General features: G+C 39.5%; 1 protein-coding gene across 1 annotated transcript in view; it reads right to left on the bottom strand.

Moving 5' to 3' along the window:
• Positions 1–379: 379 nt before the first annotated feature.
• Positions 380–15,096, bottom strand: part of notch2 (notch receptor 2) — a 66,991-nt gene continuing 52,274 nt past the window's right edge. Inside the window, 20 exon segments of the mRNA XM_056463788.1 lie at positions 380–3,168; positions 3,170–3,211; positions 3,214–4,035; positions 4,142–4,239; positions 4,357–4,504; positions 5,094–5,416; positions 5,534–5,684; positions 5,776–5,866; positions 6,413–6,617; positions 7,217–7,359; positions 7,460–7,810; positions 8,281–8,786; positions 10,677–10,789; positions 10,894–11,136; positions 11,214–11,346; positions 12,904–13,088; positions 13,173–13,326; positions 13,922–14,123; positions 14,210–14,438; positions 14,825–14,977. Of these exon segments, the coding sequence (XP_056319763.1) occupies positions 2,641–3,168; positions 3,170–3,211; positions 3,214–4,035; positions 4,142–4,239; positions 4,357–4,504; positions 5,094–5,416; positions 5,534–5,684; positions 5,776–5,866; positions 6,413–6,617; positions 7,217–7,359; positions 7,460–7,810; positions 8,281–8,786; positions 10,677–10,789; positions 10,894–11,136; positions 11,214–11,346; positions 12,904–13,088; positions 13,173–13,326; positions 13,922–14,123; positions 14,210–14,438; positions 14,825–14,977 (4,820 nt within the window). The 3' untranslated portion in view covers positions 380–2,640.

Consider the following 15,096-nt stretch of genomic DNA (forward strand, 5'->3'; position numbering starts at 1 on the left):
GAATCCTCATGGAGTGAGTATTCATCTTTGCACATATTATTTTTTTGTTGCAGTTTTGCGCATCAAACTTGCTCAAAATCCGTATTTAATTTTTTTTTTAAGTATTGTAACTAGATTATGTGAAGGTTGAACAAGTCATGTTAATTTCAAATCTGGGAAAGCAATTGATGACAAACCATTGCCCGTTGTTTTTAAAATTACTGTTTTAAGTGTCGGATGGATGGATGGATGGATTAGATAGATAGATAGATAGATAGATAGATAGATAGATAGATAGATAGATAGATAGATAGATAGATAGATAGATAGATAGATAGATGACTCATCACAGCTCATGTGAAACAGCTGTGAAAAAGGACTCAGTCATTTCGGGAGATCAATTTGTAAAGGTATTCCTTTATTGCGTTTCATCTCTATCTTAATCAATTGTCTTGGATTTGTCCAATACACAGGCGTTTGTTCTCGAAATCACAAATGTAAAATCAACAAAATACTAAGACGAAACATTTACTTCATACTAACATGCTGTATGCATATGTTTGGTGAACATGGAAATAAAGTACAATGGCATAAAAAACCCGAATTATAGAATTATATACAGCACATATAAAAATAGCTTTGCATAACATTTGGGTGAAAGTACGATACTCCAAAAGCTTTTCTTTGATCTCTATTTGGTGGACTTACACCCATTCAATTCCCCAGATTTCAGTACACTAAAGATCATACTGTTGAAGGGCCCTTAAGTGCTACAGGATATTAACCAATAAAAACAATATGCCATAAGGCGCCTATAGTACATAAAGGGTTCTGTTTGCATAAGAAGACTCTCTTAATATTGACCTTGAGCACAAACAATTTGACTGACCCACCCATCTGAACAAATACAGCATACAGGGAGTTGATCGCCACTCTGGCTAATGTATGCATGCATTTCGAAATACTATCAAGAGTGTTTATTTGGCGTTTAAGAGACCCATGGGTTTATTGTGCAAAACAGTTTAAAAATGTGATTGTACTAAACAGATTTATAAAGCTTTGCTCAAAAACACGAGACAGAAAAAAGTGAAACAGTACATTTAAATTGTATAAAGTATGATTTCTTAATTAGCGAGTGATTCAAACGGTTGCACAGACAAGCTGATTGTATTTAAGATGAAGAAAATACATGGCATGTAAATAAAAGAACTAGTTAAACTGCTCAGAATATTAATATACAGTAACACAACAAAGGCAGAACAATAAAATAGTAACAATGGATACACATGCGCTGTAAAAGGCACTGATAATATCATTCATGGAAAACATTTGCTTTTCTGCTTCGGCTTGACGACGGCTGCTGGAATTCCTCTTCAAACCTCTGTCGTGTTTGTGCGGCCACTGAATACTGCAAACCATTTCAATAGAAACAAAGAGGAGCCCGTTCATATTTACACACCTCCATTCACCTCACTGCCAAAGCCGAGATAAAACCGTAACAGACAACATGGAAACATAAAACAAAGCGTAATATTTTAACTATGTACACCACAGTTTAGCTCTCTGAACCACACATGAATGAATGAGATGTATGTGGGCGCGAGTGTGAATCACCGATCACGTGCACAAAAAAAAGTACCAATTCATTTAAGAAACATTTCATTACTACAAAAAAAACGCAGGTTGATCTATACAAAAAAAACCCAGCAAACACTTTTTAAACAGACGTCTAATAGACATCTAAACGTTGACAGCTTGGCTAAAACAAGGCTAAACTTGGGCTGTCAGTGAAAATAGACATCTAAGAAAAGCCCAAAACTAGACTAGTCGTCAAATAGACTGACTTTATACGTGTAATCATTCATCTCTGTTTATTTGAAGACTTGACTAGTTTTAGGCTATTCTATTAGACTTTCACTGACAGCCCAAATTTAGTCTTGTTTAAGCCAAGACGACTATGTTTAGACATCTATTAGACATTCTCTTTTAAAAACAAAAACTGCTTGCTGGGACAGAACACATGAAAGCTGACCCAATGCATAAAAAAGATGAATTAAATAATGAAAGAATAGTTCTCGCAAAATTAAAGATCTTTATTTACTCATTTTCATGTGCTTTCAAACTTACTGTTTGACTTTTTGTTTCTTCTGTGGAAGACATTTTGAACAAAATGTTATTTTCGTTATACACCAGAACTCAATGGAGTCTTGTTTTTTGTCACACAGAAGGAAGTCATGCATGTTTGGAATGATTTGAAAATGATTAAATAAAGATCATTTCCATTTTTGCGTGAACTATTCATGTAACTTATGATGTCTGCCTTCAACCCCAACAAAAAATAAAAATAAAATAAAATGACATATTAAAAGTTCCTTCAAGGTTTGACTTAAATTTGAAATTTTCCGTACCCACAAAATGAGACTCCTTACTTTTGGCAGTGTGATCGTTCAATGGTAACAGTGCCTCAGATCGCAGATGGCTGTAAACAGGAATCCCGAATTGTTTTGTCCTTCGAGATAAAATATTGGGGCTGTTGGGAATTTACAATATGTAAGAACTTCACAGTCAACATGCAGAGCGTAATAAAAACATAAAGAGTGGAGGATAGGATGGTTGGCTGCTGAAGAGAGAGAATCAATACACTCTCAAAGGTCTGAGTGTCTATGCGTACACACTGCTGCGCTGGGACTGCTGGGACTGCGTTGGCTGCGCGGCCTGTGACGGGGGCTGCAGCTGGGCCTGTTCGGGAATGTGTGTGTGGCAGGAAGGTGGCATTGTGTGTGGGTTTCCTAGAGGTGTGGGGCTTGTGGTGACATCGGACCAGTCTGAGTTGGAGTGTGGGGACGAGGAGGACCATGGGTCGGGTGACTCTGGTGAAGGGGTGAGGTAGGGGTGTTCACTGGGCTTTTGTGCTGGATGTCCAGGTGTGGTTCCCTCCGAGCCGGCAGTGGCGTAGCTGTGCTGGGAAGGTGGCGTGGGGTACTTATCCACAGGGCTCTGACGTGGCTGATAGGACACCACCTGCCGTGCTTGGCCATCAGGCAGCCCATGCTGGAGTGTGTGGTTGTGAGCGTGGGAAGGGTGCTGAAGGGCGTGGGACAGGCTGTGCTGCATGCTCACGTCAGGAATGGGGTACATCATACCCTGGCTGCAGTGCAGATGCTGAGCCTGTGGCTGATTTTGCCCTTGGGCCTGCATCTGCCCCTGTTGTGCCTGCTTGAGGAGGCTCTGCCCGCTGCCGGTCGGCATCATCTGGAAAGTGACGATTGGCGGGAGCTGTTCACGGCTCATGGTGACGTTCATTGGGGCAGACATGCCCGGGCTGTGGTGCTGCTGCATGCCGCTGTGGCCTGCGCTCATTTGATGGTGTGGCATAAGGCTGAACATGTGGCCATTGTAGCTGTGTTTGGACAAACCAACCCAGCTTTGCTGCTGGCCCAGCATGTGACTCACCGGCGGCAGCATGGGCCTCGCTGACGGGCTGCTGAGCAGAGGTGGAGAATTGGCCGTGCTGGAGGTGGCCAAGGGCTCTCCGGCGTATGAGTGTGGAGACTCTAGGGAATCCACAGGAGACATGGTGACTGAGCTCTCGGAGAGACCACCAGCTGCTCTGCTTACACTTCCTACAGCTGTGGTCACCGGCACCACACTCGGCCCCTCTCCTCCGGTTGGCTTCTTTCGCCTCTTGGCTTTTATTTCTTTCAGATCTTTGGCTGTCCCGGCTGCTACACCATTTGCTTTTCCTCCAGCTCTGCGGTTCTTTTTGCCCTGTGGTCCAGGACGCATGCCGAGGATGTATCCTGTGCCGTTTGTGCCACAGACCATCGATGAGTGCCCTCCACCATTTCCGACATGGTTGGGCCCGGAGTGTGGGCTGTGCACCAGGTTGTACTCGTCCAGCAGACGCACGATGTCGTGATGCATTCGTTCTTGTGCAGTGTCACGTGGCAGGCGGTCCAGGTGATCGGTGATGTCACGATTTGAGTAATGGTCTAGCAGAATTTGAGCCGCCTCAAAGCTGCCCTCTCTAGCAGCCAGAAACAATGGCGTCTCCTCCTACATCACAGAACAAACAGAGCTGAAGTGTTTGACTGACACAAAATATTTTTGGGCTTCAAAAACGATTAAACATGCACATAAGCAAACAGGCGTGAAAGAGCACCTTGTTGTCCTGCATGTCTCGGTTGGCTCCATTTTTGAGTAGCACCAAAGTGGCGTCCACATTATTCACAGCAGCGGCCCAGTGCAGAGCTGACTTCCCTGAGAAAGAGATCAACTAGATTGACCAAGGTATCTTTTTTATTTCCTAATTTAAAAAATATATATATTTATCCAAAATCTTGACACTTTGTTGTACATTCATGTGTTTCATCTTACCATGATCATCCACAGCATTGACGTCAGCATGGCAGTGCACCAGTTCCTCCACCATGCCCTCCACTGCCAGTCTGGCTGCTAGGATGAGAGGTGTTGTGCCATCATTCATACGGGCATCAAGATCAGTGGCACGGTTCCGGATGAGAATCTGGATATCAGAAACATTACAGCAACGATTGGTATGTGCACACACAAATTCTGAAAATGTCTTCCCTGAACCCTGAATGAAGATAGATATTAGAAATATAATATCTGTATACTGCAGGAGCTGTATTATATTATAACATGCTAACATTGTTCCACAATGCACGAGGAAGATTAGCAAGTAAGTAGCACAACTAACAAGGCAAGTATAGGACAAACTAAAAACTAAAAGTCATGATATTCTTAAAAAAAGTATATAAATTTATTAGGAAAAATCCTAAAATACCTTTTTTAGTTTACAAACTGTTCATACATTTAAACTTTAGACATTTTTATACATTACAACAAAGAAAAACTGTTAATAAAAATATGGTTAAATAGTAATAATAATAGAAAATAGTTTTGTTTATTGTATATAACTTTTTAGTACCATTTAAATGCCATAATATGTTATTACTGTACTGTAAATTTATTTTAATTTTATTAGATATTGTATATTTAAATTTGAAAATTCCATAATAATTGCATGTTTTCCACTGGGAACCGTGAAAATGATTATAATCTGACATGTGAATAAAAGCACATCTCCTTACCTGGAAAACTCCTTGAGCATCTGCTGCTACTGCTGCATGAAGAGGTGTGCGGCCCATGTTATCATGAGCGTTGGCATCAGCACTAGCATCGAGCAGTCTCTTGGCAGCATCTGCTCGAGCGTATCGTGCAGCGAGGTGAAGTGCAGTCTCCCCTGTGCGATCAGTCTGGGCATTGAGCGACGCACCCTGGCCAATTAAGTCGGTAATGACGTTTGTGCCAGGCTCGTCAGCACCGCTTTCCTCCTCCTCCTCTCCTAGCATGCTGCCACAGTCAGGGCTGCTGCCATTTCTTAGTGATGCCAGCATGAGAGGAGTGAAACCATCTATGAACATTGAAGAGAATACATTGAAGAGTTAGTCAAACTTCTGAAGGGGAAACACGTATGTGAAAACTTCCTTATCCAAAAAGTAATTAAGAAATGATCAGTCTGTCCATTAACCTGGTCCTTTAACATTGACGTCCAGACTCTCCATGTCATTGTCTGCCTGAGGTGGGGTGAGTGTGATGTCAGCAGCTTTATGATGCTGCAGGGTCCACTCTCTCCTGTCCACTCCATCCACTCCAACAGAAAGCAATGGCTTATCCTCCATCTGTGGGGTTAGAGGGATGCATTCAGATAGATCAAACTCATACTAAAGATGCTCAACTGTCATCTTTAGGGCTGTAAAAAAGCTGTCTCACTCTTGGTTTTTTAGGAAGATGATCCTCTTCTGACCAATGATGGTTCGAACTGCAATCCAATAATCCCCCATCCTGTGGCTTCTGCATGCTCCTGGGAGAAAGAGGACAGAGGGGATGGGAATGATTAGAGATACCAATTAACAGGTTAACAGAAACATCAAAAACAGCTTCAGGATTTGATGCCTTCAAGGTACCATATTACCAATTGTTTCATATTAGCACAAAAAAATCTCTTTGTCTTTGTTAAGTTAATAAAATAAAGTAAAAAAAACTGCAAACTTCTACTAAATACTATTATTATGTAAAATGTAAATATTATGTCAATTTATATATATATATATATATATATATATATATATATATATATATATATATATATATATATATACACACACTCCAAAATGAATGTATTTAGGAGACCAATGCTCATGAAACGTTGCTCATCAATGGGAAAACCTGTGATTTTGTGACAGTTCAAAGTAACAGTAAAATATATATGAAATTGTCCTGTCTATTTACTCCAACCGGTACTATTTAATCACATCACTGTCACAGTTTATTAATCCGAAACTTTCCAAGGAGGACCTGAAGGCAGCAAATATCCTGAGATTATTGTGGAGTTCAGGTGAACACTTACTTCATGCCAAAGTCATCCTGTCCCACTGGCTCCCTCCGCTTGCTCTCTTTGTTTGGCAGAAAGCCATCAGGAAGCCACAGGGTCCCATGCTTGCGTTTGCGCTTGGCAGCCAAAACACCCAGCACCAAAATGAGCAGGATGATGGCAGCAGCCACAGCAACCAGGTACAGCAAAGTATCCTCAGTGGGACGTTTAACATCCTCACCTGGGGTGGAAGAGGACAGTTAACAGTTTACAAAGAGAGAACAACACAGTAAAACTACTGTTTCATTTTGCAGACTAAGGAAGTGTACAAGAAACTGTTGTTGGCATGATTCAATTAGTGCTAAATAATAAAAGACTGGATTATTGAGAAGCTCTAATGCTTTCAGTTCGGCACTTAATAAAGGAGAAACTAAAAGAAATACATTTCCAAACTATTATTGCTAAAAACATATTACTTTGCACATTTTATCTCACCAACCATCTCTAATTTGTGATTATTTGTGCAAATAGTTCATTTGCAATTTAAAAGTGTGCTCTCTCACACGTGAAGTCTGTGTTTATCATGCACACACATGCAAAATGCACACATAACGCAAACATTTTTTAAAGCACAATTTCACAAAGCAAATTTTTCAGCCTAAATTAAATGTTTATGTTATGTATGCAGCACATTTGTTTAAATATTAAGGTGCAGTGGTTTATGCCTTTTTCATTTTTCATACAAAAACAAAAAAACACCAAAATAATACTACTCTAAAGGTAGTAATACCTTTGAATCCATAACGACAACAATCTCTAGCTTTTTTGTCATTCACTTACTGGTGACAGAGTAGACAGGGTACGGCAAATCTGACTTCAGGTACTCAGCAGCTATGAAGGCCGCAGCCTGGTCTGCACTGGAGATGCATTCATCTGAGTTCTGAGAACATAGCCGATTGTCAATCTCCAAGTAAACTCTCGATCTAAACCAAAGACAAATACAAATACGAAATGAAATTCAAAGGGTTAATAAAAACAGAATTGTTTTAGGTAGGGTATAGGGATTGGGGGTGCAGAACATACCCGATAACCTCACTCTCCAGCTCACGTTTTCCACGTTGCTTCATAGCGGCGATTTCGTTTTGAATTTTATTCTGCTCAGATCTACAGTAGGGGTACACCATAGGTTTCTTATGCTCATCTAGCATCACTTGCAGGTTGGTGTGCAGGAGTGTCCCCAGAGAACGCAGGAAACCCTTAAGGTCACCCAGCAGCTCCTCGGGCTGCAGCAGAACCACAATCACCAGTGTGCCATTTGCTAGCTTGGGAGGAGTGTCCCTGGCACAGTCCAGACCATCCCAGCCACATGCTTCTGTGTTGCAGCCCTGGTTGCAATGACCATTGGCATAATGATCTGCACAGTATTTCTCATATCTAAGGAAAAACAAAAGTAAGAGAGATTGGAGCTCGTAAATGTTTTTGATCTATTCCATGTTTGTGCAGAGATGAAATTAGTGTCTAACCAAAAGTGCAAAATGAAGTATAGAAAATAAAGGTCAAAATGCTATGGCTCTGAAAGTATGAGCTGGTGAGTCCGCATTATGACTTTACATAAATATATATATTTTCTTGCACATAAGTTGAATTGAATAAGTGTGCTGGAAATTCTATACCAAAATATAATGCAATTAACATCTAGTAGGCATAATGTGCACAAATTTGGTTTGGTGTTGAATAAGAACGAACATGGCTAACACTACCATTATCAGTACATTTCCTGTTTTTTCAGAAAAAGGTTTATGCTAAAACTGTAATATTGTGAAATACTGCTGCATTATATTAGCAATTTTGCTAGTAGAGAGAAGCGATGTGCTAAAGTATTAAAAATACACTGGTAAACATACTTGCAGTTTCCCGCCGATGAAGGTTTGTGGCATTCAAAGCTGTCGAATAGGCAGCCTGCATTGTTACACTCTGGGTCACAGCGGCCATTATGAAATAAGTTCGAGCAGGGCATCGTGCAGTTCTTCCAGGGGTTTTCCCAGTGGAGCGTACAGTCGCCTCCATCCCAGTTGCACTCCGGGTTCTTACATTGCGGGTCACACACTTTGTCTCTAGCCCGCTTTTCGCACTCCAGATAAGGGCAAGAAGGTTGAGCCGTCTCACACATCTTCCCACTGAACCCTGGTGGACACCGGCAGCTGAGGTTGTTGGACTCATCTAGCATGCAGGTGCCACCGTTTTGACACATGCAACGGTTTGTGAACATCTCACAGTGTGTTCCAGTAAAACCCACTGGGCAGTGGCACTGAGGGCGGCTCTTTATCTCCACACACTGTCCGCTATTCAGACAATGCAAATTGGCACATGAGAACGTCTCCAAATCGCCACAGTTAAAGCCAGAGAAACCCTGAAAGAGGAACACGTGGGCGATTATATTGGCCAAACAAACAAATCACAGCCTACTTTACAAGCAAATTACTAGGGCTGGTAAGAAGGCAGGAGTTAATGAAAGGAGATTAAAAGAGGAGTTGAAAGAGGAAATCTGAGTTTAACTCCATACCTGATTTATGCAGCCTTAGTCTTTAGTGAAAGCAAGAGAATGAAGACAGAACAAGAAATGTTTTCAAAGCAAAGCAGAACCAAGCAGGAAAAATGCAGGTGTTAAAGGGTGCGAAAGAAATGTTGAAGAGACATTGTAGTTGTAAATTTCTCTCCTAAACCTTTCAGTGAACAGTTAATGAATATTACATAGACGGGTAATGTATTTACAGAAATTACAGAAGGCTTTAGAACTACAGTGATTACTGACTGATATCATTTTGTCGTATTGGTCAATATTGAATATTGCATGTTTATTTTCTGTCAGGAAATATCAATCACTAATATTTAGGGCCAGACAGAATCTGCGGACATTTTTTTCTATTTCTGCACAAAATTTTGTAAAAGATCTGTGGATTTATGCGGAATGATTTTGGGAGTATCGCAGCTAAAAACTTTATATATGAAATAAAAATAATAACTTTTTTTACTTTTATTTAATGTTTACAATGCAAATCCAATTAGATCCACTTATTTGGTAAACAAAGCAAGTCTCTCAGATACAGGGCTTAACATTAACTTTTTTAATCACCAGCCACTGTGGCTAGTAGATTTCAAACTTTATTAGCCACTCGCCATTTTAACTAGCCACACTTTTGTTATAGAGAAAATATATTTTATATGCATAACTTTGACATGCTAAAATTACTTTTAGATTTAGTTATTGTGTTACGTCCACATACCTCCTCATTCATTTCACTTTTTGCTTCTCGATTCTAAGATCACATTTGCTCGAAAATTGGGCCATCTCTATTGTCAAACCCTGCTTTTAAAAAAACTATTTTTCAAAATTATTTCCAACCAGCCAAAGCGGCTAGTGGGAGTGTCTGTCTAACCAGCCACAGCTTAAATCTACCTGCATTTGGCAGGTTGGTGGGTGTTAATGTCAAGCCCTGCTCAAATAATATATCTACTAAAAGACGTAAAAAGTTAGCATTTTCATATTAGTCAATAATATGACTGAAATTAATTTTTAAAAAATTAAATATAATTTCACACACATTTACACACGTAAACAAATAGACTCAATAACAAGTTAAAAATCAGCAAAAATCTGCAGATTTCTGCACACGCAGATTCCCTGTAGGCCTATTAATATTTTAACAATGCGTGACGCAACCCTTAAGCAGATCCTAAATATAGACCATTTTAATGTGGTGATGTTATTAGTCCATGAACATTTCCTGTTTGTTATCAAACCATTTCATAACTGTAACAAGAGGCAATTCAATCATAACTTAATTTTAAAACAGCTATCATAACATTATTTATCAACATGTGTCTCTTTTTGGATTCACAGAAGCTATAGAAATAAAAAATGTAAAACAGGAAATACGTTGGGCTCATTGTTTTTATTAACATCCTTCAAAATGGTCTATAATGTGCATTTTCCTTACTATATGGATTTAGCTTTTAGACCGTACAGTATCAAGCCATTATACAAAGATCTATATTGTTTTTATTTTACCGACTAGAAAGATTAACATTAACTTAATTTAAAAGAAGACATTTAGAGTCAGTATGATTTTTATTTAGAAATAAATGCTATTCTGTTGAATTTTCATTTCATCAGCCAATCTGAAATATATATTATGCAATTCTGTTCAGTATTGATAACATTGTTAATTATATATTATTTTAAAAAGTCAAATGCCATGTCCTTTTCTATACGTTTCATTAAATAGTTACCAAAACTTACAGGTTGGCAGGTACAGATGTATCCGTGTACTGAACTGGAATTTGTAGAGCATCTACCGTTGTTGTGGCATGGCTTGGACTGGCACAGATCAACCATTGACTCACAACGTTGACCTACAGGGCACAAAGAGCAAACAAGGCATTAAAATAAGAAATTAGCTACTGTCTATTGAGCCACTTTTTAAATGGCATTTATGAGTCTAAAAATAAGACCTCACCAGTATAACCGAGACGGCAACGACATTGAAAGCTATTGATAAGCGGCACGCAGTCAATGGTGCCAGGTGAGTAGCACGGTCCAGATCGACACTCGTTCACATCTCCCTCGCAATGCTCTCCAGCGAAACCAGGAGGGCAGTTGCAGGTGTACCGGCCCACACCATCCACACACTGGCCACCATTCTTACAGCGCAGGCCAAACTCTGGGGCACATTCATCCACGTCCACTTCACACTGCAAACCTGTAGAACAGAGAGAGCAGGTGGTCAGACGACATTTAATATCACTGACGCATCTGAGGATAAAGAATCAGTCATACCTTTTGTTCCAGGAGGGCATGAGCAGGAAAAATGGTTGATCAGATCAATGCAGGTCCCTCCATTGCGACAGGGATTTGACTGGCACTCGTTAACATTATATTCACAGTTCACACCCTGAAAACCTGCTTTACACTGAAAGAACAAGAGAGAGGTTTAGCTATTAGAGAGTGAATAGAACAGAAATGATAGATAGTCTACACTTTATGCACTGATTAAAGGTTTGAGGTTGGTAAGATGTTTTAATGTTTTTGAAATGAGAAAAAACTTTCAGTTATTAGTTTAAAAATATCTCTTATTGTAATTTATACAACAGCTTTGTCTGGTTCTCCAATCTGATTGGCTGATAGCCGTGCAATATTCCCTTAATAACAGCACTTGTACAGCCTCCTCACTGCAACTATGCAGTTCATTTATAAGTATAGTGCCTATTTTAAATATTTATGATTTTGGAGATACAGCACATCTGCATGCACCAGCCTGTCCTAATGAGCAAAGCTAAGACAGTTGATGTTGTTTATCCACAAGATGGCGACAGAGACCGCATAATAAGCCCTTAGTATGCTGTAGTGCTGTATTTACACCATATAATTTGCAGTGTATTGAGTGTGAGATGGGACTCACAAATCAGGAATGTATGTATTTTGTGTTGGCCAGTTTTTATATACCAGCCTGTCCTAATGAGCAAAGCTAAGACAGTTGATGTTGTTTATCCACAAGATGGCGACAGAGACCGCATAATAAGCCCTTAGTATGCTGTAGTGCTGTAATTACACCATATAATTTGCAGTGTATTGAGTGTGAGATAAATCAGGGAAATCAGGAATGTATGTATTTTGTGTCCCCCCCCCCCCCCCCCAAGTTACTTTTGGCTTTGCCATCTGTTTGTTTCTTATGCATCTCATGTTTTTGTTACTGCAGACTAGTTCAGTATAAAGAAAGAAAGAAGAAATCCCGGCATGTGTTTAGTGTTTTTCCTTATCACAAACATAACAGTAATCTGCTAGTATTTGCTTGCTGTGGCTTTTTCGGGGTTAATTATTGTGATCTCCCGACAGCAACAGACTGGGAAATCTCATTTCATGCCGTTCAGCCTTATAATCTTAAAATGTGAGCAAAATCCCCTGTTTTGGCATCACTTTAGACATTACGCTAGAGAATCTTTCAAATACTAGCTCAAAAAATTATGATGGTGAAGTAGCAACGGTTTCTGCTGTTCCGATGTCAGCTGCAGATTTGAATGAGTGGAGGAAAAAAGTAGTTCCTCATACAAAAAATAATTTAGACTCTCCGTGTTTGATTTCCTTTTTTATACACACGATTATGCCATCAAACTGTTGTATGAAGTAATATCACAATTATAGCAGTCCCACCAGTGCCAATATACAGCCATATCGCACTGCTACTCGTTTGATATTGCTCATTTGTGATTCAAAGCTGAATTTTTTTTAGCAACAGAAATCATTCTAAAATTCATTCTCAATTTCTTATACAATAATATCACTGTTGTGCAATTGTGCTGCTTTTATTTTTATATTTGTTGTAAACATGATACTTATTCCAGGATTATTTACTTAATTAAATGAACTGCATTTATTTGAAATAATTGTAAAATATTTGTAACATGGTTTTATAATCACTTTCCAGCAGTTTAACATGATCTTGCAAGCATTTGTATGAGATTGATGGTACCTTGCAGTCATATCCACCCTGGTAGTCCATACATGTCCCTCCATTTCTGCAAGGGCTGGAGAGACATTCATCTATCTCAGTCTCACAGTAACTGCCCGTATATCCTTTCTGACATTCACACTGATGCGTGTTGCCTATGTTCTTACAATGACCTGCATGTTTGCAGACCATGTTCTCCGCCACACCTACAGCACACCAGAATTTACAATAAAGAATTGTACATAAAATATCTTCCAAAGCAGTTACAATTAACATGTCTAATGTCTTACCTTTTTGGAGTGCAACAGCCTGGCAGGAGATGCTGGGGATATCACAATACAGGCCTGTCCAGCCAGGCTGACAGCTGCATCTCCAACTGATTTCTTTCTGAATGCAAGTACCTCCATTCTGACACTTAATCTGACTGCACAAATTCACCATTGACTGAAAAAACAAAAGTGTATACATCAATCACACAAAGATATACATCAAAATCAAAAGAGAAACTGTAGAACAAACTGGCATTACATCACTTTAAACATGTTGAATTAGCTTTCATCTAAATCCTGCTTCACTTGGGTATTTCAGGGTCTTTACTAGCAAGCAAATAATCAAATCACTACAAATAACTAGTTTGTATTTTCTGTATTGAAAGAATGCAAATGCATTTAAAAAGCATACGGTCAAGAAAGTAGGCATAAATCAAAGGGATATTTTAGCCAAAGTTGAAAATTATCTCGTTATTTACTCTCCCTCATGTTGTTTTTAAAACCTTTAGCAGTTTATTTCTTCTGTTGAACACAAATAAAGACATTTTGACAAAAACTGGTTGTTGGGACCCATTGACTACCATAGTATTTTCTTTTCCTACTATGGTAATCAGTGGGTCCCAGCAACCAGCATTCTTCATAATATCTTCTTTTCTTGAAGATAAAGTCATAAAGGTTTAAAATGAGGAAGATTAAATAATAAGGTCATTTTCATTTTTGGCTAAACATCTACAGTTTATGTTTATGACCACAGAATGTGCAGTTTGTACCTCACAAGTTTTTCCATTATACATTAGTGGGCAGTTGCAGTGGAAAGTCCCCAGACCGTCTATGCAGGTGCCACCGTTTTTACAGGGATGAGAGTCACACTCGTTCAGTTCAAACTGGCAATACTGGCCCGAAAAACCATGCCGACAACGGCAGGAAAATTGGTTAATTCCATCCACACACGTCCCATTGTTCAAACAAGAGCTGTGGAGTAAAAGAGGGAATGAATAACAATTTATATAATAAAACAAAATGAAACACAATCCCTATCACTTGTATAGAAAACGTACGTTTCAGTGCAGTCTGGGATATCACGTTCACAATTGATGCCGTCGTAGCCTGGCGGGCATTGGCATGTGTAGCTGTTCACGTAGTCTGTGCAATGTCCTCCATTCCAGCAGGGGTTGCTGGCACACTCGTCCACCTCTTCCTCACAGCGCTCGCCATAAAAACCAGCTCTGCACTCGCACAAGTACCGGCCCACTTTATCAACACATGTACCACCGTTACGGCATGGATCTGAAGAACAAATGAGAGAAAAAAATGAGATTGAAGTATTTTCAGATTGAGTTGACAGGCAGAAAATACAAAACACAATTTCTCTTCTGGGCTGTCAAAATTAACTTGTTAATTTAATTTACTTGACCAAACTAATTCTCTTTCTTTTTAAAACTGGCAATGAGATTAACCTTAATTATTTAATTTACTGACAGCCAAAGATTCTATTAGTTATTTATTTATTTATTTATTGTTTGTCACATAAGAATCATCTTATTTGGGAGTCCTTATTTGGGAATCTCACTAGGCTGCACTACCCTACTTTAACAAGATGTTAACAGAAGGACACGCGGATGTGCCCACCCAGCCACTGCATATAGATGAATCTGTGCGGGAAAGACACGTACTGGAGCTGCAGTCGTCGATGTTGGTCTGGCAGTTGTCCCCGCTGTATCCAGGCTGGCATTCGCAACGGTAGCTGCCCACTATATTCACACAGCGAGCACCATTCTGACAAGGGCTCTTCTTACACTCATCTTTATCCTCTGTGCACTGGGCTCCTGCACACACATACCAGACAAAATCCCTTCAGACACTTTCAATAGATGTCCATAGCTCACATCATGATTTATCAAGGAAAAGTTTATACGTGATCGTCTCAGATCAAATATGGGTAACA

Source organism: Danio aesculapii, chromosome 8, assembly GCF_903798145.1.
Source record: "Danio aesculapii chromosome 8, fDanAes4.1, whole genome shotgun sequence".
Lineage (NCBI taxonomy): Eukaryota > Metazoa > Chordata > Actinopteri > Cypriniformes > Danionidae > Danio > Danio aesculapii.